The sequence below is a fragment of the Corapipo altera genome, unplaced genomic scaffold (genome assembly GCF_003945725.1).
Source record: "Corapipo altera isolate COAL_440 unplaced genomic scaffold, ASM394572v1 0, whole genome shotgun sequence".
NCBI lineage: Eukaryota > Metazoa > Chordata > Aves > Passeriformes > Pipridae > Corapipo > Corapipo altera.
The window spans coordinates 8,494,828-8,516,961 of NW_020884872.1; the positions used below are offsets into that span (position 1 = coordinate 8,494,828).

The 22,134-nt window shown below is 35.5% G+C and overlaps 1 protein-coding gene across 2 annotated transcripts in view; it reads left to right on the forward strand.

Annotated features, from left to right (window-relative positions):
- CFAP47 (cilia and flagella associated protein 47) overlaps positions 1–22,134 on the forward strand; it is a 269,686-nt gene that overhangs the window by 21,897 nt on the left and 225,655 nt on the right. For both annotated transcript variants that reach the window (XM_027638424.1, XM_027638431.1), the window contains exons 16-24: positions 167–297; positions 1,382–1,504; positions 2,886–3,017; positions 4,204–4,281; positions 4,830–4,974; positions 6,491–6,585; positions 14,038–14,191; positions 17,112–17,212; positions 18,406–18,565. In XM_027638424.1, the coding sequence (XP_027494225.1) occupies positions 167–297; positions 1,382–1,504; positions 2,886–3,017; positions 4,204–4,281; positions 4,830–4,974; positions 6,491–6,585; positions 14,038–14,191; positions 17,112–17,212; positions 18,406–18,565 (1,119 nt within the window). The remainder of the gene's footprint in view (positions 1–166; positions 298–1,381; positions 1,505–2,885; positions 3,018–4,203; positions 4,282–4,829; positions 4,975–6,490; positions 6,586–14,037; positions 14,192–17,111; positions 17,213–18,405; positions 18,566–22,134) is intronic.

Here is a 22,134-nt window from a genome sequence, read left to right on the forward strand (position 1 = left end):
TTACTTATTTCATCATACTGTTCAACACCTAAGAAATGTAGGCTTAGTCTTCAATAATAGGAGGTCATTTCACTTTAATGTGCTTAAGTTATTTCTAATTATACAATGAAATTTGATAATTGCACATGTGTATGCTCTAATATGTAAATTATGTACATGTATTTAGGGCTTGTGGAGGCCTATAGTGATCTGGAGTGTGAAGTTGTTTGGCGTCCAGGGTTCAACTCTCCAGAAGAAGGAGAATTCATCTTGTGTGTTCGCAAAGGAAATGAAATTAAGTTGAAATGTTTTGCAAAGGTAATAATTTATACAGCAGCTTTAGAGAAGAAAAATGCATTTTTTTAAAAAGCAAGTGATGTCTTAAATATATTTATATTATCATGTATTAAAAATATTTTATTTTCATATGGCTTCTATTTGTTGTGTGTAACAAAAAAATATGCTACAAAGACATGATGGAGAAGGCAAGGAAAAGACAATTTGCCTTTTTCTTGCTTTTGATGATATACCTATTTTGGCATCATAGCTTAGTGGTTCTTATATATTATGAGGTAATTATTGTTTTTGGCTTGCTTAGTTTAACTAAACAAAGGTTGAGAGGTGATATGACAGTTCTTTAGATATATGTTAATGGGGTAAAAATCAAAGTGTGTGTGGGAAGGTGTATTTCAGAGTTTCAGGGTATCAACAGGCTCTAGTGTAGTTTTGTATTGTTATTTGAACATGGTATTTGAGAATCAATGTTCTGGATAGTCTTCTAAGCAGTGACATTCACCTTAGGTTAGTCATTTGTTCTCTTACATTACATGCTAGGGAGTAAGAAAGTTGTCTTTTTCTTTTCACTGTATTCTATTGGCTGCATGCTCTAGGACTTCCATTGGGAGCCAAGAAAACTTTACCTTTCTTTTTGATGAGCCAGTTTTCTTTTTTTTTTTCCCCAGTAGGTTTTTTATTTTTTTTTCTTCCTCTTGTTTTGAAGCCTTGGAAATTGCCATATGTAAACCAGGATGTGTATAAATTAGAATATTGACATTTCTACTGCTATTAATATCTCTGAAGTATCTTGTTCTGATCACACATTTGAAATTAATGGAGCTTGTGCTGTTAAGTTTAATTAAAAGTTTTTTATTTTTCTTGAAGTTAGTCCAGAAATATCTGTGGGGTTGGGTCTGTTTAGTTTGAATCTAGACGAGTTCAGTACATTGATTAAATCTTGTCTCACATTTAAGCTTTGTTTATCTATTTGAATACTTGTAATTTATGCATTTTCACAAGTATATTACCTCTTGATGTAATAAAAAATAGGCTGAATTATTCATTTGTACTTAGGAATATGTTGTGGAGTTCACCTGTTTTATCTTTTTTTTTTCTTTGTTAATAGCTTGGTGCTACTAAAGTTCAGTTTGTGACACAAAATATATCCTTCATTCATAGTCCAATGGGTTTGTCTACTTGTAAGACAGCCATTCTTCAAAACACAGGACGCAACCATGCATACTTCCAAGTAAGCTAAAACTATTTCTAGCACATTTAATTCCTTGGGGTGAAGAGCAGAAGGGAGTTAGTTTTATCAGATCATGTTATGGTGTTGTGTTCTCTGTTATTAAATATGCACCTACTTAAGTTTTTGTCTGGTTTTCTGAAGAAACAAGATTTATGTGAACAGGAATTCTGTCCCTCTGTGAAATGTGATGGACCAACAGACAAGCAAAGTGGTGATGGCCTAAATGATTCTGGCAGCTTCATGAAAACCAGTAGTGAGGGTGGAACCCCATACTGGTGGACTGGTAGAAAGAGAGTTACAGCTTGGATGTTTCCAGATGTTGAGACAGCAAACTGTCTGGTCACCCTATCCATACTACCTGCCCAACCAGTGCATCCCAGAGCAGTCACAGCACATGATTACTTTACTAGGCTAATATCTGAGAGGAAGATTGGTTGTGTGATGAATTGGATACGGGATGAGATGGATGCCAGAATGGGTAAAGACATGATACAGAACTAATAGGTAACCTAACCTCATTAGTTCTCCTGATCACAGGATAATTGCTGTATTTATTTAGTGAAGCAAAATAATTTTTATTGAAATCCTCGGAGTTTTTGTTCCTTCATTATAATGATACTAAGAAACATGAATAATTTATTTTGAGTAGTACCATATTTCTCTGTTTATCAACTGAGCATTGAATAACAAGTATTATTACTATACTCTTGGAGGATGGACCTGAAAGAATAAAATCAACATAACCAGTAAGGCAAAAAAACATACCCAGGCTTTTTAGCCTCCACAATTATTCTTAAGCCAAGAGATGACTGGTTGGTCTTGGTCATTATCACTTTTCAAAGCTGTACTTTAAAAAGTTGTCTATTTGGAGTGCATTAGAAGAGAACAAATTCTATTTTGTCTTTACTAACTGTGGGTAAACTGAATATTTACTCCTCATATTATTACTGAGCTGTAGAGTATTGGGTTTCTGTGTCCTATCTTCTTACTGTGAATGTCAAAACAGGAGTGATGAATTTATTTGTCACTGAAAAAAAGTTTATGTAGAATGTTTTTGAAGACTTGCTGGATAGCAAGTGTTAATTTTAACAGCTTAATGGAAACAACCTGAAAACCAGAATGATAAGTTTCCAGTTGGTGGGCAAAGAGTATTTCATAGTAGAAACTGACGGTCATCTTTAGAAATTTGTTATTTTATTTTGTTTACCTGCATTTTTCCCCAAACTTCTAAGTCCAACTTAGCATTATATGCTACGAAGGTTCTCCTTGTAAGAATGTAAAATCTTTAAGATGGATCTATTGGTATGAATAAAACAACACTCACCAAAACAAACGAACCCAAACACCTCTTTCAGTCTGTTTCTTGTTTGTATTTGTGAAGGTTCATGATCCAAACCCGCTGCCTGGAATGACCATCACCCCCTCGCAAGGAGTGGTACCTGTGGGAGGCACCGCTGATCTCAAAATCTCCTTCACTCCGAATGCAAACATGACTTTTGATAAGAATGTGGAGGTACTCAAAGCTGGAAGGACTTTGTCTTTTGAGTGTTAAGCTGTGTGTTCATGTATGTACATTTTTACGTGTCTTGTGGATTTTATCTCCGGTGTTCTAATGCTTTTCAAGGTATTCTTGCAGCAGATGATAACTGCTGCAACCTATTCTGTTGTTTTGTCTCAGCCCTGCTAAGAAATATCAAAACAGCCTCTCAGTTTGAGCTGATTCATACTGTACTACTGACAAGCTGTTGAAACTAACCTGTGATTGTCCTTAGGAAATAATATAGACATATTACAGTTTTTGTAATTCATAGAGGGGAAGGATTGGAATACCCCAGTGTCTTTAATTTCTTTACTTCTTTCTGTGGTCTTTTCAGAGATAGATCTTCTAGTAGATTTGATTTGATAATAGGCATGCAATAAGCATTTAATCATATTTTGTTTTCTGTGTGCCTACTTCCTGAGTTTGTCCTTGTTCAGATAAGTGAGGCTGGGAAAAAGGATGCTATCAAAGGCTTGAACTATGTTACTTTTTCTGACACTGATCTTGGATTCGCCATCTTCTGTGGCTGCATATATTATGCTTGTTAAACCTAGTATCCATTTATTTTTTTCAAATTTTACAAGAGATCTAGCATTCCTCAGAACAATTGTATCTACTTGCTACCAGCACCTCTGTCAAGCAGTTGTGTCATAGTATACTTTCCACTCCTCACAGCTGCTGGATGCAGCTTTCTCCTGTTGGAAAAATGCTAGTAATAAAGCCTCCTGCAACATTATTTTTATCTGCAGAAGCAGGGAGGACTGGTCTTTCTTAAAACTTTGGGTTGGTTTTTTTAGTTTGTCTGTTTTTGTGTTTTTAATTGACAGCCAAATCTATCCCTGATGTGGAATGCCACAAAGATATGATTTGAAGCCACATAACACTGGAATCTGTATAAATATGTTCTAGAAAACAAAGGCATGTTTTTTACCTCCTCATATTTCCATAGCAGAAATGCATTATATTATAAAAGCAGAGTTATTTTCGTATTTTCATTACAGTTCATACTGAATGTCTCTCTCCACTCTGTATCTGCAGGGGTAGGGTTGCTTTGTTTTTTTTTGTGTTAAACTTTTTTTCATGTAATTGTGAAAGATTTGGTGAGATAGTTCTGTTAAAATGACCTTGTCAGCAATCCCACTGTTGTCCATTCTCTTAGGTAGAAGTGCGAAGCGCAGGAGCACAAGTGCTTAGGGTTGGTGGATTTGTAGAGGTCGCTGAAATAAGCATGAGTGTGGTAAGTATGAGGAAATTGTAGCAATTGGTAAGATTGATTAAGTGTCTTGCTTTATCTAAGTGTCAAAGTGGCTCCTCCCTACGTTGTATTTGTCATTTTTCCCCATACTAACTTCCTGAGAGAATCATCAAGGAGAACTTAGGAAGAGATATTACAAACCAGATGTACATCTAACAGTTGCACTAAATGATAGCTGACAGCTTTAGCTTTTGAACTTGACAATCTGGAATAAGTATGTTAAAAGAGAGAAGTTTTCTTAAGCTAGTTATAGCAAAGAGTGAAATAAAGGAAAAAATAATCCATTGATCTGTTTACTGAATGATGAAAACTTTCCTGATGGTGTAACTGGAATTAATATTGAATTCTAAACTCTTGTGCTTTGTGTCCTGGAAAGATTTTAATGATATGGGTTATGCAAGACTATTGATTAACCAATACTGTTATCGTGTTATAAATTGTGGATCTTGCACAGTTATATTTTTTCATGTGATGTTCAGTTATAAACTTGACTTCACAGTGCTTTGACCCATTTTTCTTTAAACTTACAGGAGCGAGTGGACTTCGGTGGCGTTTATGTTGGTGCTACGAGTTCAATTCCATTTTTGCTGCAGAACAAAGGACAATCACGTACCAGAGTGGAGTTTGATTTTTCTAAGAATAAGGATTTTAAACTGGATACTAATGACCATTCAGGTATTTGCCTTTGCTGTGTCAGAATTTTTGTTAAATAAAGAATGGGTAATGTTAAGGGAAAATCTGTCTGGCTATTTCTGGTAGACAAATTTTCTCGATGAGAAAACCTAAAGCAATTATTTTAAAAGTGTTACTTAATATAAATTAAGAGGAGACATTTTGGTTTACCTGCAAAATGACATTTACCAAAAATAAGTATTTGCAAAATGTCAGGTTGCCTGTAGGTTTTTTCCCCCCTTTTTTCTGCTAAAGTTGCTAAGGTATAACGAATAAAAAAGTTTGAGTACCCTCTCATCAGTTAAACTAAAAAAAAAAAAAAAAAAAAAAAGAAAATCCAAACAAAGCCAAACGACTATATTCATTTCCTATTCATGGACTCATGCCCACTGTTTTGACAATGTTTACCCTTCAATTAATTCACCATCAGTATGAGTCCAGACTTTTCTTTTTCCTGAAGACACAGGGTGTCTGCAGGTTAATCATGGACCTCTGTTCTGCACAATGCTCAACTCAGAATGACATTGGGCCAATATGTGGAATGTTATTGCTATTCTTTTTTTCTTGGTAGAACTAGTGCAGATTCTTATCCTTTATTTGTTGTTCCACAACCCTTTCCTACTTCAGACATGGCATCTCCTTTGCTGTTCCAACATCATTATTCACAAGAGAGTTTTGCAGCTTGAGCCTGCAAACTCAGGAAATAAGGGCTCTGCAAGACAGTATTATAAAATATGGTTGTATCTTTATGTTGAACTATATGTGGATGATGACAAAAAATGATCTGACAAGGAGAGAGAGATTTTCTTATCATGTGGTGCATTTGAAAGGGAAGGGAAGGTGAGGGCTCTTCGTCAGTCACCTTAATTTGGAAAAGAGCTGTAGGACTTTTTACAACAGGAGAGTAACCAGCATGGGAATAGACTCATTGCACATGATTTCTTTATCAGAGTTTGTGTTTGAAATCAAATGGTGAATACTGATCCTGGTGTTCCCAGATGAATACTGGTCTGGGAGGAATGTTATGTTCTTTGTTGGAAACCCATGCTTCTGCCAGTGTCTTCAAATAGGACATGAAAATCCGAAAAATGAAGCAAACCTTATTGGTAAACCTCTGTGTTGTAGATTATGCCTAAAAGTCATTTAAAAAAATCAGTGTCAGCCAACTATTTTTCTCCCTGTAGTATTAGTTTTCATTATATAATTAACTATTTTTGCCTTACACTTTTATTCAAAGGTAAATGACACTGTTTTGGTTTTGTCTTTTATTTCCTCTCAAATATTGTGTTCTCCCAAATCAGTAACTTCAGTCAAAGTTGCCGGTGATTGATACTTCTCAAAATTACCTCCAGAATCCTTATGAGAGATACTATATTCCTTTGTAACTTTGTGAGAAATGTTTGGCATACAAATACGTAGATACTTTATGTTGGAAATCACTTCAAAGTACTGCAACTATTACAAAGTTGATATTTCATGCACTAACATCTGTAATTTGATTCTGAATTTTGTTTGGCAGTGATTGAGTGCTGTTCTTCAAAGCCTTATTTCTATTCAGTTAACTTAAAGGAGGAGTCTGCTTTGGAATGCTTCTTGACCTTTGTGCCAAAAGAGGTAGGTTTATGGGACAGTGGTGATCATGTTAATTAAAGTCATGCTCTGTGATATTTCTGTGGTGAGAGAACAGAGACTTTAGATGCCCATTTTACTGTCTGCAATAGTTTTATAATTAGTAACCCAATTCTTAAGATAAATAACCTCTATATAATTTAAATGTTTTACATACGCAAAGAATATACACTTTATCAGTGACTTAAAAATGGTGTAATTTTATACTGAAATGTCTTACCACACATTCATTAAATCATTCAACAGACCTGCAGCCATTTTCTTTTGTGCAGCTGTTCGTGCTTTAACTCTCAGATGACCAAGGGGCTGCAAAAGTAGAGGAGTTTTATGTGTCATAAAGATTGGCAAAGTTACTTTCTGATCAAGCTATTTGAGGGGAAAAAACATGAGATTTTGAGTTAGTTTTACATTAGGAAATCAGCATTTTATTGGCAGTAACTGTCAATAGAGAGTGCTGTAGCAAATTTTAAATCTAAACGTATTGAAAAATGCGTTAGAAATGGAGAGTTTTGGGTTTCCACATATTTGGAGAACAACAAACTGAAAGAAAACTTCATCTTTGATATCATGAATGAGAATAAGCAACTGGGAATCGCTTCTATAGCATATAAACCTGTTGCATTATCTGCATTTTTACCTTAGAAAAAGAAATGACTATCAGAGACAACACACCTCGGAAGGGTCAACAGTATTCTATTTTAACCCCCCCTTCCCATCATGTTCCCCACCTTCCTAGCACTTCAGTATAGAGGAAATTCCTTCATTCAAAGCATCATTCAAATAATATTTGCATATTATAAATGGTGTCTGGTAACACTGTGATTTTCTTCTGTGTGCACATGGAAGCTCTTGTGAATAACTGATGGGGTGAGTTTATAGCACATACACTACTCTGAAATGATTTTTCCTGACAGAACATGACTCAATAGATTCATAAAAAATTCCTTCTGTAGTATAGCAGGCCTTGAGGTTAAGGGAGAAGCAGCAGTTGTCATACCTTTAAGTATCTTGACACTTCTGATGCAACACTCATAAGCAAGGTAGGCAGAATTAAACTAGAAGCAGTGTCAGGAAGTATGTAATTGTTTGAAAAATGGTACATACAGAATATTATCAATGACCTATAGTCAAGCTGGAAAGAAACTCAAGCAAGGGAAAATGCTGGCATTTTCATTTAAGTAGGAAGGGTCAATAATAGAAATGCAAGAGTAGATGATAATGTTGGAGTAATTTTCCTGGGGCACCTTATACCTCATAGCCAACTACTAAGTGTTGCTGTAGGTAAATGTCTTTATTTCAGTTTTCTCTTCTCTCCACATGCTCAGTCTTTCTGTCTCCCTTTGCCCCTGGGGCTGGGTAAGCTGGGTACCACCAGGGCTTCTCTTCTGCTTCCAGTGTATTATTGCCTGCCTGTCAGGGAGCAGCTTCTTGCAAGGCAAGACATGCCCAAGGACACTTAGAGCTCACAGCCCACTGGTACTCACAAATGAGCATCACTGAGTTAGTGCAGCACTGTGGTAGCTGGCAGCAAGAGCATTGACTAGTGTTAAATGAAGTTGCCCAGTATGAGATGACTATAGGAAACATCTGGAAGTGCATGTACCCCCCAGGATGCTGTAACTTTTCTTTCATTTAATTCCTGCAAAGCGGAATACTAATAAAAAGCACAGTTCTGTTAAGGAAGTGGTCCAGGTACCAGCATCTCTTATTGTGATCAGAAACTCTCAGAAGTTACTGATTCTTAAAACATTCCCCTTTGGATCTCAGTTCTTTACCATTCTACCTCATCTACATTCCTTCCTCTTCTCACTGGATTTCTTCCTTCTCTTTCTTGACTTTCCAGGAAAGTTTTTTGAAAGAAAACCTCTAATCTCTCTATTTTGAGCTTCCCCTATTCAGGTTTCACGGTTCCAAGTGCTATTTCCTGCCTCTGCACTTGAACAGCTGTTTCTCTGATCTCATCACTTTTTTTTTTAACAACTACTCTTACCCAGCTTACCTCCCAGCTGCTACAAACCTTCTGTATCCCATCAGGTTGCATTCTTTTCTGTCTGCCTTCTGGTTTTACTAAAACTTCCTGCTGTTGTAGTCATAACTGACAACCATACCCTATAAACCAACAAAACCCCACTACACTGATGTTATTGTTAAGAAAGTAGAGACATGAACTTAAGAAAAGTTAGAAAAAAAATAACTCAGAAGCTTTGCTAAAAAAAAAAATCAAAACCCCATGAAATTATTTTAATGTAGTTTAAAAATTTATTAAAATGACTTGAATTATTGATGTAAGGTTTTAAGTAATTTTGTCTTGAATGCAATCTTGAATTCTCCTGCTAAAAATCAGCCAGGCAGTAGCTTTTGTTCAGCCTCAAAAACCTTAAGATCAACAAATGAAGTTAATATATAGGAACTCTGAATAGCTCCTGCAGTTCTCACTAAGATGGAGAATGTACAAATACATGTGAAATCAAAAGATGCTCTTAGAGATGAAGTGTCTTGGCATGCTTAAAAAATAGATCTTAAAAAATTCTGAGACAATTTCTTCAGTATTCTAAGTGTTAAATGGAGCCAATGCATTATAGATGAGGCTGGGATGCTGCTCAGACACAGCATGGCTGTGCCTCCCTGTTATTCCAGTGTCTCAGAAGGTGTTGGAGGTGACAGGGCTCTCTACCTCAGTGATGAGAGTTTAACCTTGGTGTTTGTTGGCTGTGAAAGTCAGAGCTGTCAATGAAAGCAGAATACAAAATAAATATATAAATAGGTAAGCTAGCCAATACTTCTGAATATCCTATTTATATGCAGGTTTTGTGCTTCTTTCTTCTCTGTTCTGATATAACTTTATTTGAGAGACACTTCAGTTATGTTTTAATTTTTTTTTTTTTCACTAAAGTATAAGGAGGTTCAGCCACCTGAACATGTGATTGGCTACACTGGGCTCTCATTTCAGAGTACAAAAAACCCCAACCAAACCAAACAAAAAATACCAACAACCCATGACTATCTGGCCAAAGATCTGTTGTAGCTTCCTCCTCCCTATGCAGATCCAGAGCTAAACATCATGACTAATCATATTATTTATTGACAGATTTCTGTCAGTGACTACTTTGGAACTGAATTTTAAATCATACTGTCCATAAAGCATGGAAACCTGGCTTTTCTGACCATGGCTCTCCTACAAGTTACCTGCCCAGGTAACTGTGGGGAGCACCTCATTCCTTTAGTTTTGTGTGAGGGAAGCAGACAGCATGTGGTCACTTTGAAGACTGGCTTATCTTTGTTTCTCAAGTGCTGCTGTGCTTCACCAAGCAGGATGATCCCCCTGCAGCAGTGTCCTGCATGATCTGCTAAGGAAAGCAAAGTGCAGGAGTGTACTGCTTCAAAATAACTCTCTTTTTTTTTTCTTTTTTTTTTTTAAACTCTGCTGGAAAATAACAAATTCCAACATCTTGGAAAAAAGACAAAATGCACAGCTGTGTAATAATGAAGCCCATGAGGGCCTTTGATTGAGATAAATAGAGCAAGTCACACCTGTCAGAGCTTATTGCCTAAGCTTGTGCTGGAGAAGTGACAGGTGTTTTGGTGGGGTGGTTTTGTCCTTTTAAATGACTTTTTTTTTCTTAATGAAAGAACAGATTTGTGGTATAAGAAATGAATTCTATGGAAAATCTGCAGCTGTGGAATTGCAGGGTATTGCCAGTGCATCATCTTTGACCATATACAAGGGGAAGATTTAGTTTTATTTCAGGGTTTTGAGTGATAACTTTGAACATCAGTTACATTATTCATTGTGGAAGCTGCTTATCTCTGATATAAACCTGGGGAACTTAGGCTGCATGAAAGATTTCAGTATGGTTTAAGGAAAAGCTGATGTTAAATCTGAGGGAAGGCTGGGAATGTATATTGGATTCAGTTGCAGGACATAAATCTTTGGTTTTGCAATTAGGTTTAAATTTGAGTCAAACTGATTTTTTCTAATGTACGTTACATTTTCTCTCCTTATATCACTGCTGACTTTGAGTGTTGTTAATGGTATAAATAAATAAACTTTAGAGTCAGCCTTTACACAAATGCTTCAAGATCTTTGAACAATCTGCATGTTATTATATGGTAAATACAAGAGTATTATCTTTTACAGATGTTTTAATTTGATTTTAAGTAATAAATTAGCTTACTGATTTACTTGCAATTTCCTGTGAAGTTGTACTGTGAAAGAAAGTACTGTAATTTTAAGGGGATGTCATATGTTAAGTATATAAATCCTGGATGTGACAGCAATTTTTTTTTCAACCTTGAGAATATATGCTCTATTGGAATTATAGTTAGAAAGTTGTATTTTAGGCCTTATGCATACATTATTGCACTAGAGTACTTAGTAAAGATGGAAATTAGGTAACCACTTTGAAAGTGTTTTCTGAAAATAACCTCATTGTTTTTTCTACCCTCAACTTGACAACTGTGCTTGAGTTTATTTATTTTTTATCCATGAATTTTATACAAAATACTATTTTACTTGTCATGTTTTCTGAGGTTGTGTTCCCCCCTTTTGTTTCTTTCCTTATACCAAGTATTTAGGATTGAGGCAGGAAGCCATTCAGCCATGTTTATTCTCCAGTGTTGGGCTTAAAGCTACCACACTCTTGGTATCAAACCTGTATCATAAATTCAAATATATTTTTGAAGCAGAACTTTCCTGATCAGATAATTCCTTGAAATCAGTAAGTTTTATTTGGTTAGTAATTCTAGCAAAAAAATTTGAAGGTATTTTAAAGTACCATCTAAATAAAACTTTTACAGGAACATGATTTTATTTAAAGAATTGTAGCATCTGGTGGCAGCCTAATCAAGCATCCTTTTTCTGGCATCCTTTGGAGATGTTCTATGTGAACATGTAGCAAACGGCTCCTTTGTCTCAGGTGACTGGTCTTTCTAAAGTTTCTTTTGAAATATTTTAATTGCTAAGACTACCACTTTGTAGATGATGCCTCCTTTCCAAACAACATGCATAATTAGTGTTCATCATGACAGGAAAAATGTTTCTTATAATGACAAACAAACATGAGTGTTTGTGAAAGAACTCTCCCTGGGCTGCTTGCTTCCTGCCCCTCCTGTATTCTCTGGTGTATGAAGTTAAATGCAGCTTCAGGAAAATATCTCAATAGATAAGTAACTATAAAGTATTCATAGATTACCTAAAAAGCAAGTGCAAATCCAGTAATAATCTAAGGATTTATTATTTTAAATATTGTAATTAGTTTTTAAATTATATAATCTTACAAAAGAATTTTCTGTTATGATGTTGGAGAAATGAAAAATGAATCATAAATGAAAAAGAAACATAATGATTCTACTTGCAAAGTGAAGTCCTAATAATTGAAATTAATTTTTAATTCTGTTTCAGCAATGTGTGTATGTGTACGAATTACAATATTATTTCTGGTTATATAGTTTTTAAAGGATTTTTCATTTGTAATATAGGTTAGCTAATGTGCAGTTAATTAGGCAAAGATATGTGTGAATAAAATAAAAGCTATCATTTGTTCTCAATTATGTAAATACATTTCTATGAGCTGTATTGGCTCTGAGTTTGCACCATTGGACTTCATAGCCAGTGTAGGTTTTCAGTGAACATCAGGCTCTGCTTGTAGTGAATTGAGGGTCTTGCACATACTTTCTTTTGTTTGCCAATTCCTACCAAATAAAAAACTTGTTACATTGTAAGACTAAACCAAATTTTCCTTATAGTTAGGATGAAAAGCAGGTTTAGAATAGCTGCTTTGAGAGAGGGATAAAAGGATTCCACCTTCTGTTGTCTGACGTAACCATACCAGCATTGATGAAGAGCAATTGCAGTTCTAGACTGCACTCTTTTGCATAGCCAGTGCTGCCATGATATCTGCTACAGACTAAGCCTCTTAATCTCACCAAACTTTAAAAATTCAGTGTAATTACAAGAACATATTTTGAAGATGTAACTTGATGGAGATACTAATAACAGAAGAGTAAATCAAATCAGGAGATTTTTACTCAATCTTGATTTATGACATATCTTGAGCATTAGTTACTAAAATCTTAAATGGCATGCCCCATGTTAACTTTGAAAAGCCAATTCTATGTTATTAAATCTAATCATTATCAGATTTGAAGTATCAATATAAACCAAGAGACTGTGGCTACAAAAACTTGCCCTCATCCAATGCCTTCCTTTAGCTAAGCACAAATAGACGAAATGTTCCACAAGGCTCAGCACACACCTCGCTCACCCTGCTGGAACTCCACACGCTCTAAGTGCTGTGTGCTTGCTTCTCACTATCTAAGCTCTGTGTTGATTCTGTTACAGATGGATATGTGCCTCATGTCCTGGCTTAGGACAGTTTTGTTTTTCTTTCCTATCGTTTATGAATTCTACTTGCTACCACAACTGTGAAAGTGAAGAGTGATGCACTATTTTCTGCAGTTTTTGAAAACTTTTAAGCAATTCACTAATTCTTTATACAGCTGGTTTTACTGCATCTTTTTAAGCAACATGAAGATTTTATAGGCCTGAGTCCTTTCTGGAGATTTTAGTGGCCTTCAAGGTGAAAACAGAATTCGAAGGACTCTTAACAGTGGTTTCAGTGCAGAACTTTTGGTTTTTTTCTTCTGCTACCTTTGTTATGGTTGTCTGTACCTTTTGGCTGGAGCACATATTACTTTAGTGAATTGATCCTTGGAAAGACAGAGCAAGAGACAAGAAATGGCTCTTTGAAAGGGCATTGTGAAATAAATTTGGCCTCTTGGAAGCACTGTCTGTCAAAATAGAGGATTCTGTACAAAACATGCCATCTTTTAAGTTCTAAACCTCACTTACTTGAGGATGTGATTGCACAGATAAAATGAGGATCAAAATCGCTGGAATTTACACACCCAGAGTTCAGTGGCATTTAATGACAAAGTTTTTGAGACTACTTTTTTTACCCTGAGGTTTCTCAGTTTTAACTCATGCTCCACCCTTGGTTTATGCTGGGTATACTATAATGGTTGACCTTTTACCTTCCTTCTTTGAGAAAGACTTCCATAGCTTATGTAGCTTTGTTTTCCCTCCTCTTTGCTCAAGCTTCTGCACTGGGGCCAGTGCTCCAATCTTTTTTCGCTCAGGTGAGTGACTGGAGTGGAACACAACACTGTGATTTACCAGAAGCTTTGTCTGTAGTTTTGCTCATAACCCTGATACTTTTGGTCATACAGTTTTTTCCTCAGGATGGGGGAAAAAAATGCCTGAGTTCTGCTTGCTTAGAGGGTTGATTCTCAGTGCTAATAAATGTTCATCCTATTAATATCACGATCAGGTCCTAAAATAATTTCTATAATTCTGCTGAAGGAGTAAACCACTCATGGTTCAAGAAGTACCTATATTTTCTTTGGGAAAGTGACCACAATGATATTTTTTTCCTTTAGGTGGCAGCATATCACTTCACTCTTCCAGTTAGTACTCCTCAGGCTGACTCCTCACTTACAGCTTTGGTTGTATCTGCGAGTAACATCCTTCCTCCTCAGCCTCCTGCAGCGAAGCTCCCTGTGGCTCCTCCACGCTGTATAATTAAGGCAATTGGTAGGTAAACTGGGGGCTTAAAGAGCTGGTGGATGCATATATTTGTAGAGGTATCTTTGCTCATATTCTAATCGCAGAGAATTGCTATTTAATTGGAATTTGGTGGATAATTGTATAATTTATACACTTCTTGGAAACTTGCAAAATTTTCAAATTTTGACTTGTATTTTTACATATGTGTAAAGCTGAACTTTCTATGCATAATTATGGCACACTGAGAAAATATTTTTACATAACTATTTGCCTTATGTAGAAATTTGTTTACCAAAACTCATTTTTGTGTCTACTTATGCATTAGTATTTCTAGACCTCATCGTTCAAATCGCAGTACTTACAGCAGTTCATCTGAAAAGTGTAGAAAAGTACTACGTCAGTCATACTATTTTTCTGTCTTATCCTGTCAAAACTAGGATGTCTAGCTGTATTTGAAACTCCTTTAAAATGCCTCTGAATGGCTCTGATCCCATCTGTCCTGTCAGAGGTTGTTAATGGCCAAAGTTATGGGCCATTTGCCTGCAGCAAGAGATTGATATCTCAAATGATTCTTTGGTGCTTTTCTTAGAAATAATTTGTGGTTCTCTGTATTTTCCTCTCTGATTCTTACAGTCATGTAGACCTATACATTGTGAACATTTGAATACATTGGCTTCCTTCATCTTAGCTTTTAATGTATAGTCACTGTTTATTTGAGATGAGACTTGAGTACTGAGCATCTTCCAGGAATGGTGTTTGTGTAATGTTTAAACCTTTTGGGAGTACTGAAGAAGGCTTGGCCAGTTAAATGCATAATGTGAGGTAAAAGCAACACCAGTTTTGTTAGGTTTTATCTATATTTAGGTTCTTTTTTTTTTTGTTTTTTTTGTTTTTCTCTGTAGGGCTTTAACCTAAGTCTTACTTTTGAGACCTTTTAAAGTATCAAAGAACTCTGAGAGACCTGCTTTAGATTCTGTCATAGAAGTAAAGTCACATTAAATGTGTCTAAATATATTTAGTTTAGGAACAGATAGAGTAAAGGTGAAGGTACATGTGTATATGAGATTACTAGGAAGCACTTCTTTAAGTAAAAATATGAATCAAAGTGACAAATTTCTAGTGCAAAAGTGATTTATGTAACATGAAGAAAAAATCTTTTTTATTTTCCATTTTTTTGTGGAATAATGAATAGATACAATCACTAAGGTTTGTGAATAACTGACAATCTTATCTAAATTTTATCACAAATTTGTGCTTCTGTGATGTAGAATTTATTCAACGTACCAGTATAGGCCAGCAACAAGTGATAATAGTATAAAAGAGAATATGTAATACTTTCAATTCTAAGAAATAGCTGAAAAAATGAAGTGTGACTTCTGTTTAAATTTGAGTATTAGAATTACATTCTTACTGGGAATTTTGATGGTCTGGGAGAAGGGAGAGAAGTCTAAATAAATGTCTTGATCACTCAGTGTTTCAGATAATCATTTGGATGCAGGCAACTAGCCAAATTATTTCAATGTTAAAAAAGAACTTCATAATTTGATTACATTCTGACAACTTAAAAATTATATCTGTCATTGATTCATTTCAGATTACCACTTTAAGAGCTAGAACTTAGGAAGATGCATCTTATGAGCTCAAAGTTTTGATTTGACAAATAGGCCTAATTCTTACTGCTAGATGCTTTATGGCACATTTGTTTTCTGCTCTTACAATTGTTATTCCCTGTGACAGTTTTTGTGGTTGACCAGGATTCAGACACAGAACAGTGTGGTTGACACTTAAATCAATAGCTTATATCTGATGTTTGTACTCAAGATTATTCAACCCAGTCTTTTAACTTCAGGGTAGTCAATATGTTTTCAATCCATCATGAATATTTTTTTTTTTTTTTTTAAAGAAAGTTTGTAGACTGTTTCAGCACCTGGAAAGGAGAGCAGGTCTCTTACTTAAATACTTGTAAGACTTTTCTCTTGGAGACTGCTTATAGGAATGTAAGAAAGCACTGAAAGAGAAAAAACAAACCAGGACAGAAAACTCGACTGGAAAAGTCTCAAGTCTAACCTCTGCCTGATACAAAGGAAAAGGATGTATTATCAATATAATGACCTCATGTGAACTGAAATTTGTTTTAATAATCCATCTCAAAATTTTGGTTTCTCTGGGGAGATAATCTCCCCCATAGTGTTTGTCTTGCTGCGTTCTCCTTGTACGGGAGTTTTGGTGAGAGTTGAGGACTTTGTGAGTGGCACAGTTGCATATTAGTGGAAGCATTCCAGCGGAATATGTTCCTATTTTGAAACTGTTACTTTATAGAGTTTATATGCCTGTGCTCTGGAGAAACACAGATTGTATTGCTGTTTACATAATGTGATATATGCGATTAGGAAATTCTTTGGTTTTTTTAGGGGGAAAAGAGAATTGATCAACACTGGACATAGAGCATACTTGCAGATTTTAGTAAAAGGATACTGTGTGCTTCCAGTATTGTTTCCAAGAATCAAAAAGAAGCTATGGGAACATATACCTTTGGGGTTTTTTGAAATTCTCACTTTAAACTCCATCCTTTATGACAGTTTCTTTGTTGCAGCTGTGTGAAATTAAGAGAAATGCTGTTCTTTAGGAAATCTTTCAAGTCTTTGATGATTACTGTCAGAAATGTAAATGCATTCATCTGCAGTAGGAAGATCATGTGGCTCTCTTTATATGAAGGAGACATGCTATAAGTCTGTTAGATATAAAATGTAAATAATTTTAATGTGACTAAAGAAGACAAAGTTAAATTACAGTAATTATTTCTATAGTATAGGAACAACAAAAAGAAAAACAAGGGGAGAAACGTTTGTGTTAAACATGTGCAGAAACAATAATTTTATGAAGGAAATTTGAGGAAATATTTGTCAAATAATGCTGTATAAACATCTTAAATTGTTTTTTCCAACAGCACTTAATTCACTAGTGAAGTTCTCCTCAATGGAACTTAAATTTGAACAACATTCAAGTGACATGAATTTCGGTATTGCTGATGAGAGAGTGACTTCTCAGGTAGGTAATCACAAGTGTTGTAGTTATTCTTGGCTATAGCTTTTAATTAACAAAAAAATGACTGGGAAAAAATACAGTTTTGGAACACAAAATACATTTGTGTTCCAAATATATGGTTTAAATATTTTAAAGTTTTCCGTTGTGATTTTGCTCAGTTTTTTTGTTTGTCTTTTAATCGCTATAAATTTTTCCAAAACTCAAACTTGGGCTTGTCCTGACTCTGATAATATAAGAAAACTTGGGCACCATGAGAAATTAGCCATTAATTGTGTAAGAAATGGCTTAGTTCTGAAGATTTTCTGCTTCTGCTTATACTAGTAAACTAGACAGTGGTGGTGCCAGAATGCAATCGATGATGTTCCATACAGTGAAATTGCTGTGCCAGTACACTGTATGGTGCTAATCTGTGAAAACTGGCACCCTCCCCAAAAATTCGTGGTCATGATTTAGGGCTTAATAGGGAAAAATCACTAAATAGGATATTTGGAACACAGAAAATTTCTATGAATGCAAAACATACCATAACATAACATAATTTATTGTTTCTAATTCCCGAGGGCTTTGCTTGGAAATCATAAAAAGTTATTTTTGGCAATGATGGAAACACTTGAAATGCTTTTTCAAGTGCCTTCAGAAAACAATGATAATACAAAGTCAATACATTTTCCTAGCTAGGGATTTTTTGGGAGCTGAAAAATAACTCTGAGGTAAAGGAATTTATTTCTACTGTTTTGTTACTGAATTGAAAGGAGAGGATTTGAAAATGTATTCTAAACTTCTTTTGTTTTCAATGTCTCCACCTGTAAATCTAAATGTGAGCCACGGAGTTTGGTGCTTGCTGTGCTTCATTTGTATCAGGAAAAAGTCCTCAGTTCTGTTTGGCTAAGCACTCCCACTGTGATGCTTTGATCTATTTACCTCACATAAATGAAGTTTTTCCATTCTGGAAGGAGAGTATTGCTTTTTATGAATATGGCGAGTGACTGGAAAGCATCTAGGCTGTGCAGATAGGCATACTCATCTTTGCACCTTGCAGATACAATAAACTGGGCTCTTCATTGCTTTCTAGGACTCTCTTGCTTTCTTTTTGATGTGTTTGCAGAAAGAATGCTTAGGATAGAATATGAAAAGTGTCATGGTGTTTGCTGTTTTCCCTCTTTCAACCTGTATGCCTTTTCTCCAAATACTTACAGGACCTTGACCTGAAGAATATCTCAAGGAATCCATTGACATGGAAATTGAATTGTGATGATGCAGACAAAAATATAGAAGATGGTGTTTTCGACTTTAGTCTGCAGGCTGGATCTCTTCCTCCAGGTGCCAAAGTCAGTATAGCTGTGTCGTTCTGCCCTCGTAAGTAACTTTATGAATTCTTATACAGGCAGTTTGGCCAATGTATCACTTTCATAGGTATGTTTAAATGAGTTTATATGATGAATTCAATACTAGGACTTGTTTTAATCACTTAAGGTTTGTTGTAGTTCTGAGAAACAAGACAGCTGCAGACTGGAAGCATGGAATAACTTCTTTTGAAATCGTATTATTTGAAAAGTCTGGTTTGCACACATAAAGCATCAAAAGCTGGAGTAGCTGTACCATTTTCAGTACTGCTCTTTCATGTCCATTTAGGTTGACTGACTTAGGTACTAAAGCTTTCCAAGGGTACTTGGCAAGTATGTGAACCTTTTTCTAAATAGCCATAATTTAGATAAGAATGGAAATTTCCTGTCTCAGTGAGATAAAAAAATCACTTAGCTATGATATTTTTTTGAGTAATCTGCTCAGGTAATGAATCCCTAAGTAAAAATATGTAAAAAAGATTTCTAACAAAACTTGGGAGCATGAAGGAAGATGGTAATCAAGCACATATACCAGAAGAGGAATGACAGAATAGAAATATTAGGATTCCACCTTATTCACAGTCAAGTGTTTAGGGTAGAGAGTAATATACAAGAGTCACAGAATTGTAGAATATAACACTGTATTTGAGCTGATAAAGCCCACCAGCATACGCAACTGATGCCTACAGAACTCTCATTTTGACAGTTTGAGTGGCCTACTTTTGGGGCCCCAGCATTCTCAGGGAAGAAAAGTTGTTTTGTCAGTTGGATCTGATCCTGAGTCAGCAAGGCAGCATTCCTGTCCTAAAGAAAGATGCTGTTGTTGTTCTTTATCATAATATTTAAATGTCTATCTTGCATTGTGTACAATTTAATATACCTATATTTTTCTTTGTTTATAAGAGTCTTGTAATGATTCTGTATGAGAAATTGAGAAGCCTGTTAAATGTTGCTCTGTAAACGTTGTGAATGTGCAAGAGCAATATTTAATTCCATATGTTGCTTGGAGTTGCTTGTGTATTGCAGACTGTGAAGCAGAGCACAGCATACAAATAAAAGCCAATATTTTTAATTACTAGATAAATTGCATGTGTAAATTCAGATGTGTGTGTACATAAATATGACTGATAAATTATTGTAATTTGAAGTTATCTGTATTTTTACTGTGTTCCCATACCTTTTGTTTACAGAAAATCATAAATAACTGTAAAAATCAATTACCCTCAGTTCAATGTTCCAAGCATTTTCCCATGATTTATAGCGTACTTGTGCTATACCTTCAGTGAATACCATTAGTCTTTCTTGTAAGAGAACATTAGGTACATCAAAATCCACGTGGGAGACCTAGTTAATGAATATAGTGTGCTAATCACCTTCATGGGATTCTACTGTAAAGTTGTAATATGTGGGGCTGAACAAACCTTAAAATGAACTTTGAAAGTGCATTAGAGTAATTTGTTTAACTATACTGCATCATCTGTAATAGAGTACAAAGTGCTACAGTAAGCTGCAGTCTTTAATCAAATGCAAGAGTTTATATAATGCATGGTAAGATGATGCTACCTGTTAAAAAAGTAAAACTTGGAGATTCTCAAGAACTGAAGTAATATGATCCTCTTCTGCTACTCTATATTATAATGCATTAAAAGTAGATAAAAATTTCCACTATATCTTATTGTGGTATGAAAAATATCTGCAGCACAGGAAGTTACAATAAACTTGTGCTCTGGGATCCCTTGTGGATATAGTCACAAATAAACCTGAGTTACCAGTAGTTCAGAGCCTCTGAAGATATGATGATTATGTAATAGGTCCAAGTGACCTTCATCTTCTAGTGGTTTTTTGTGGGTTTTTTTTGAACAGTTTCTGTGGAGAAATGATTAGTTTCCTTTTTTTTCCTTAGCTTTTTTTGTAGGACTTACCTTTAAGTTTTAAATACTGGTGACTTTTCTGCTTTGAAGTATGCAATTTTTTTCCATGGCACCTTTTTATGCTGGAGGGGTGTATATGCATTACAACATGAATTATTGTAAAGTCCAAGGCAGCTAAACTAAAAATGTTTATTTAGGGGACAAGTGTAGGAACTGCATAACAATCTAATAAAAACTTAAGAGGGTGAGAAGGTGGTGATTTTATTTTCTTCTCACACAGTCTAAAAAGATCAAAACCAATGCTACAGTAGAGTTAAAATTTCTGGAGGGCAAAAAAAAAAAAAGAAATATAGATCTATGCTGCTAGAGAGGAACAAGGAATATGGACATTCTCAAAGAAGTGGCTGTTTAAACCAGTTTTTGATGCTAATTTAAAGTGTAACTGAAACAGGTAGAATAAAAGGTGTGGGAACTTGAAATATTTCTCCTTTGAAAGTGTGAGAGGTCAGCTTGCATATGTGTATAACTGACTTTCATCAGAAATATAATCTGTTTACTATTAACAAGGAATCTCCATGAAGAATGGTCCCAGCATAGCTGTGGAGTTAGGCACCCTGAACTGGATGGGCTTTCTAGTGCAAATTAGACTGAGAATGAAACATCTAACGAATATATGCACATAAGTACTTCAAGAAGTTGTGTTCCTTTATTCAGAGTTTTTTCTAATGCTTATTTCCCCTAATAAATATATCTAGAAAAGACAAAGAGGACATTTCCCATATCATTGTACAGATTTAGTTAGCCCTTGGCAGATTTAGATTGGCAAATTCATAAGTACCATCAACTCTCCCTACAGAAAACTGTCACATCCACTGGACTGCTTTTTTTTGTCCTATGGAAATTAATGGTGGTATATCAGAATTGTAACAGCAGCACAAGCTTTGACAGTGGTCATTAAAGGTGTGAGTAGTAAAATAGATTCATGACTTCAGCTGTTAGTTCAGGACATAATTATCATTAATTTCAAAGTAATTTGTTTAGCAAGAAATATCCTGAAAACATTGGTCCTATGCCTTTCAAACTAATGAAAGTATCTTAATGAAATAATTCACTTATTTTTTTGCCTTTGTGTCTGTTTAAAATGACCACAATATTACAATGTCCTGCTGTTTCTGACATAAGCAATAATTTATTCATTTACGTGCTTATGAGAGACTGAAATTCTAATGGTAATGACTCCAACAATTGGCCATTTGCAAAACAATTGGCCGGGTTTGCACCCCCCAAGGAAAGGGGAGGAGGAGCGTTTTGTGTGTTTGATGGCAAAACCTCTGATCCACATAAGACAGAGGGTGCACACCCACCACTGGAGGATGGACCGTGACAAACCAACCTTTGTTCGGCAACAAGCTGCTTTTGAGCCAGATAAGTGAGAAAGCCAATAAGAAGCAGAACCTGTGGAGGTGGCATAATGCTTTTTATCGTACCAGTGTACTCCCTTACACAACTGTCTCACTCAGAAAACTCTCCTCTGGGGAAGTACCAGGACATTTACATGTAGGCCCCTTCTACTGGGCTATAACTGGGCAAACTGCTCTGGCAGGAGAGGCAGCTGTCATGTCTTTGAAGGTGTCATAAAACATCAAAGGCACCCAAAGTGCCCCCTGACTCATTTCTGGGGCCTTCCACCAGAGGACTGTGCATGATACAC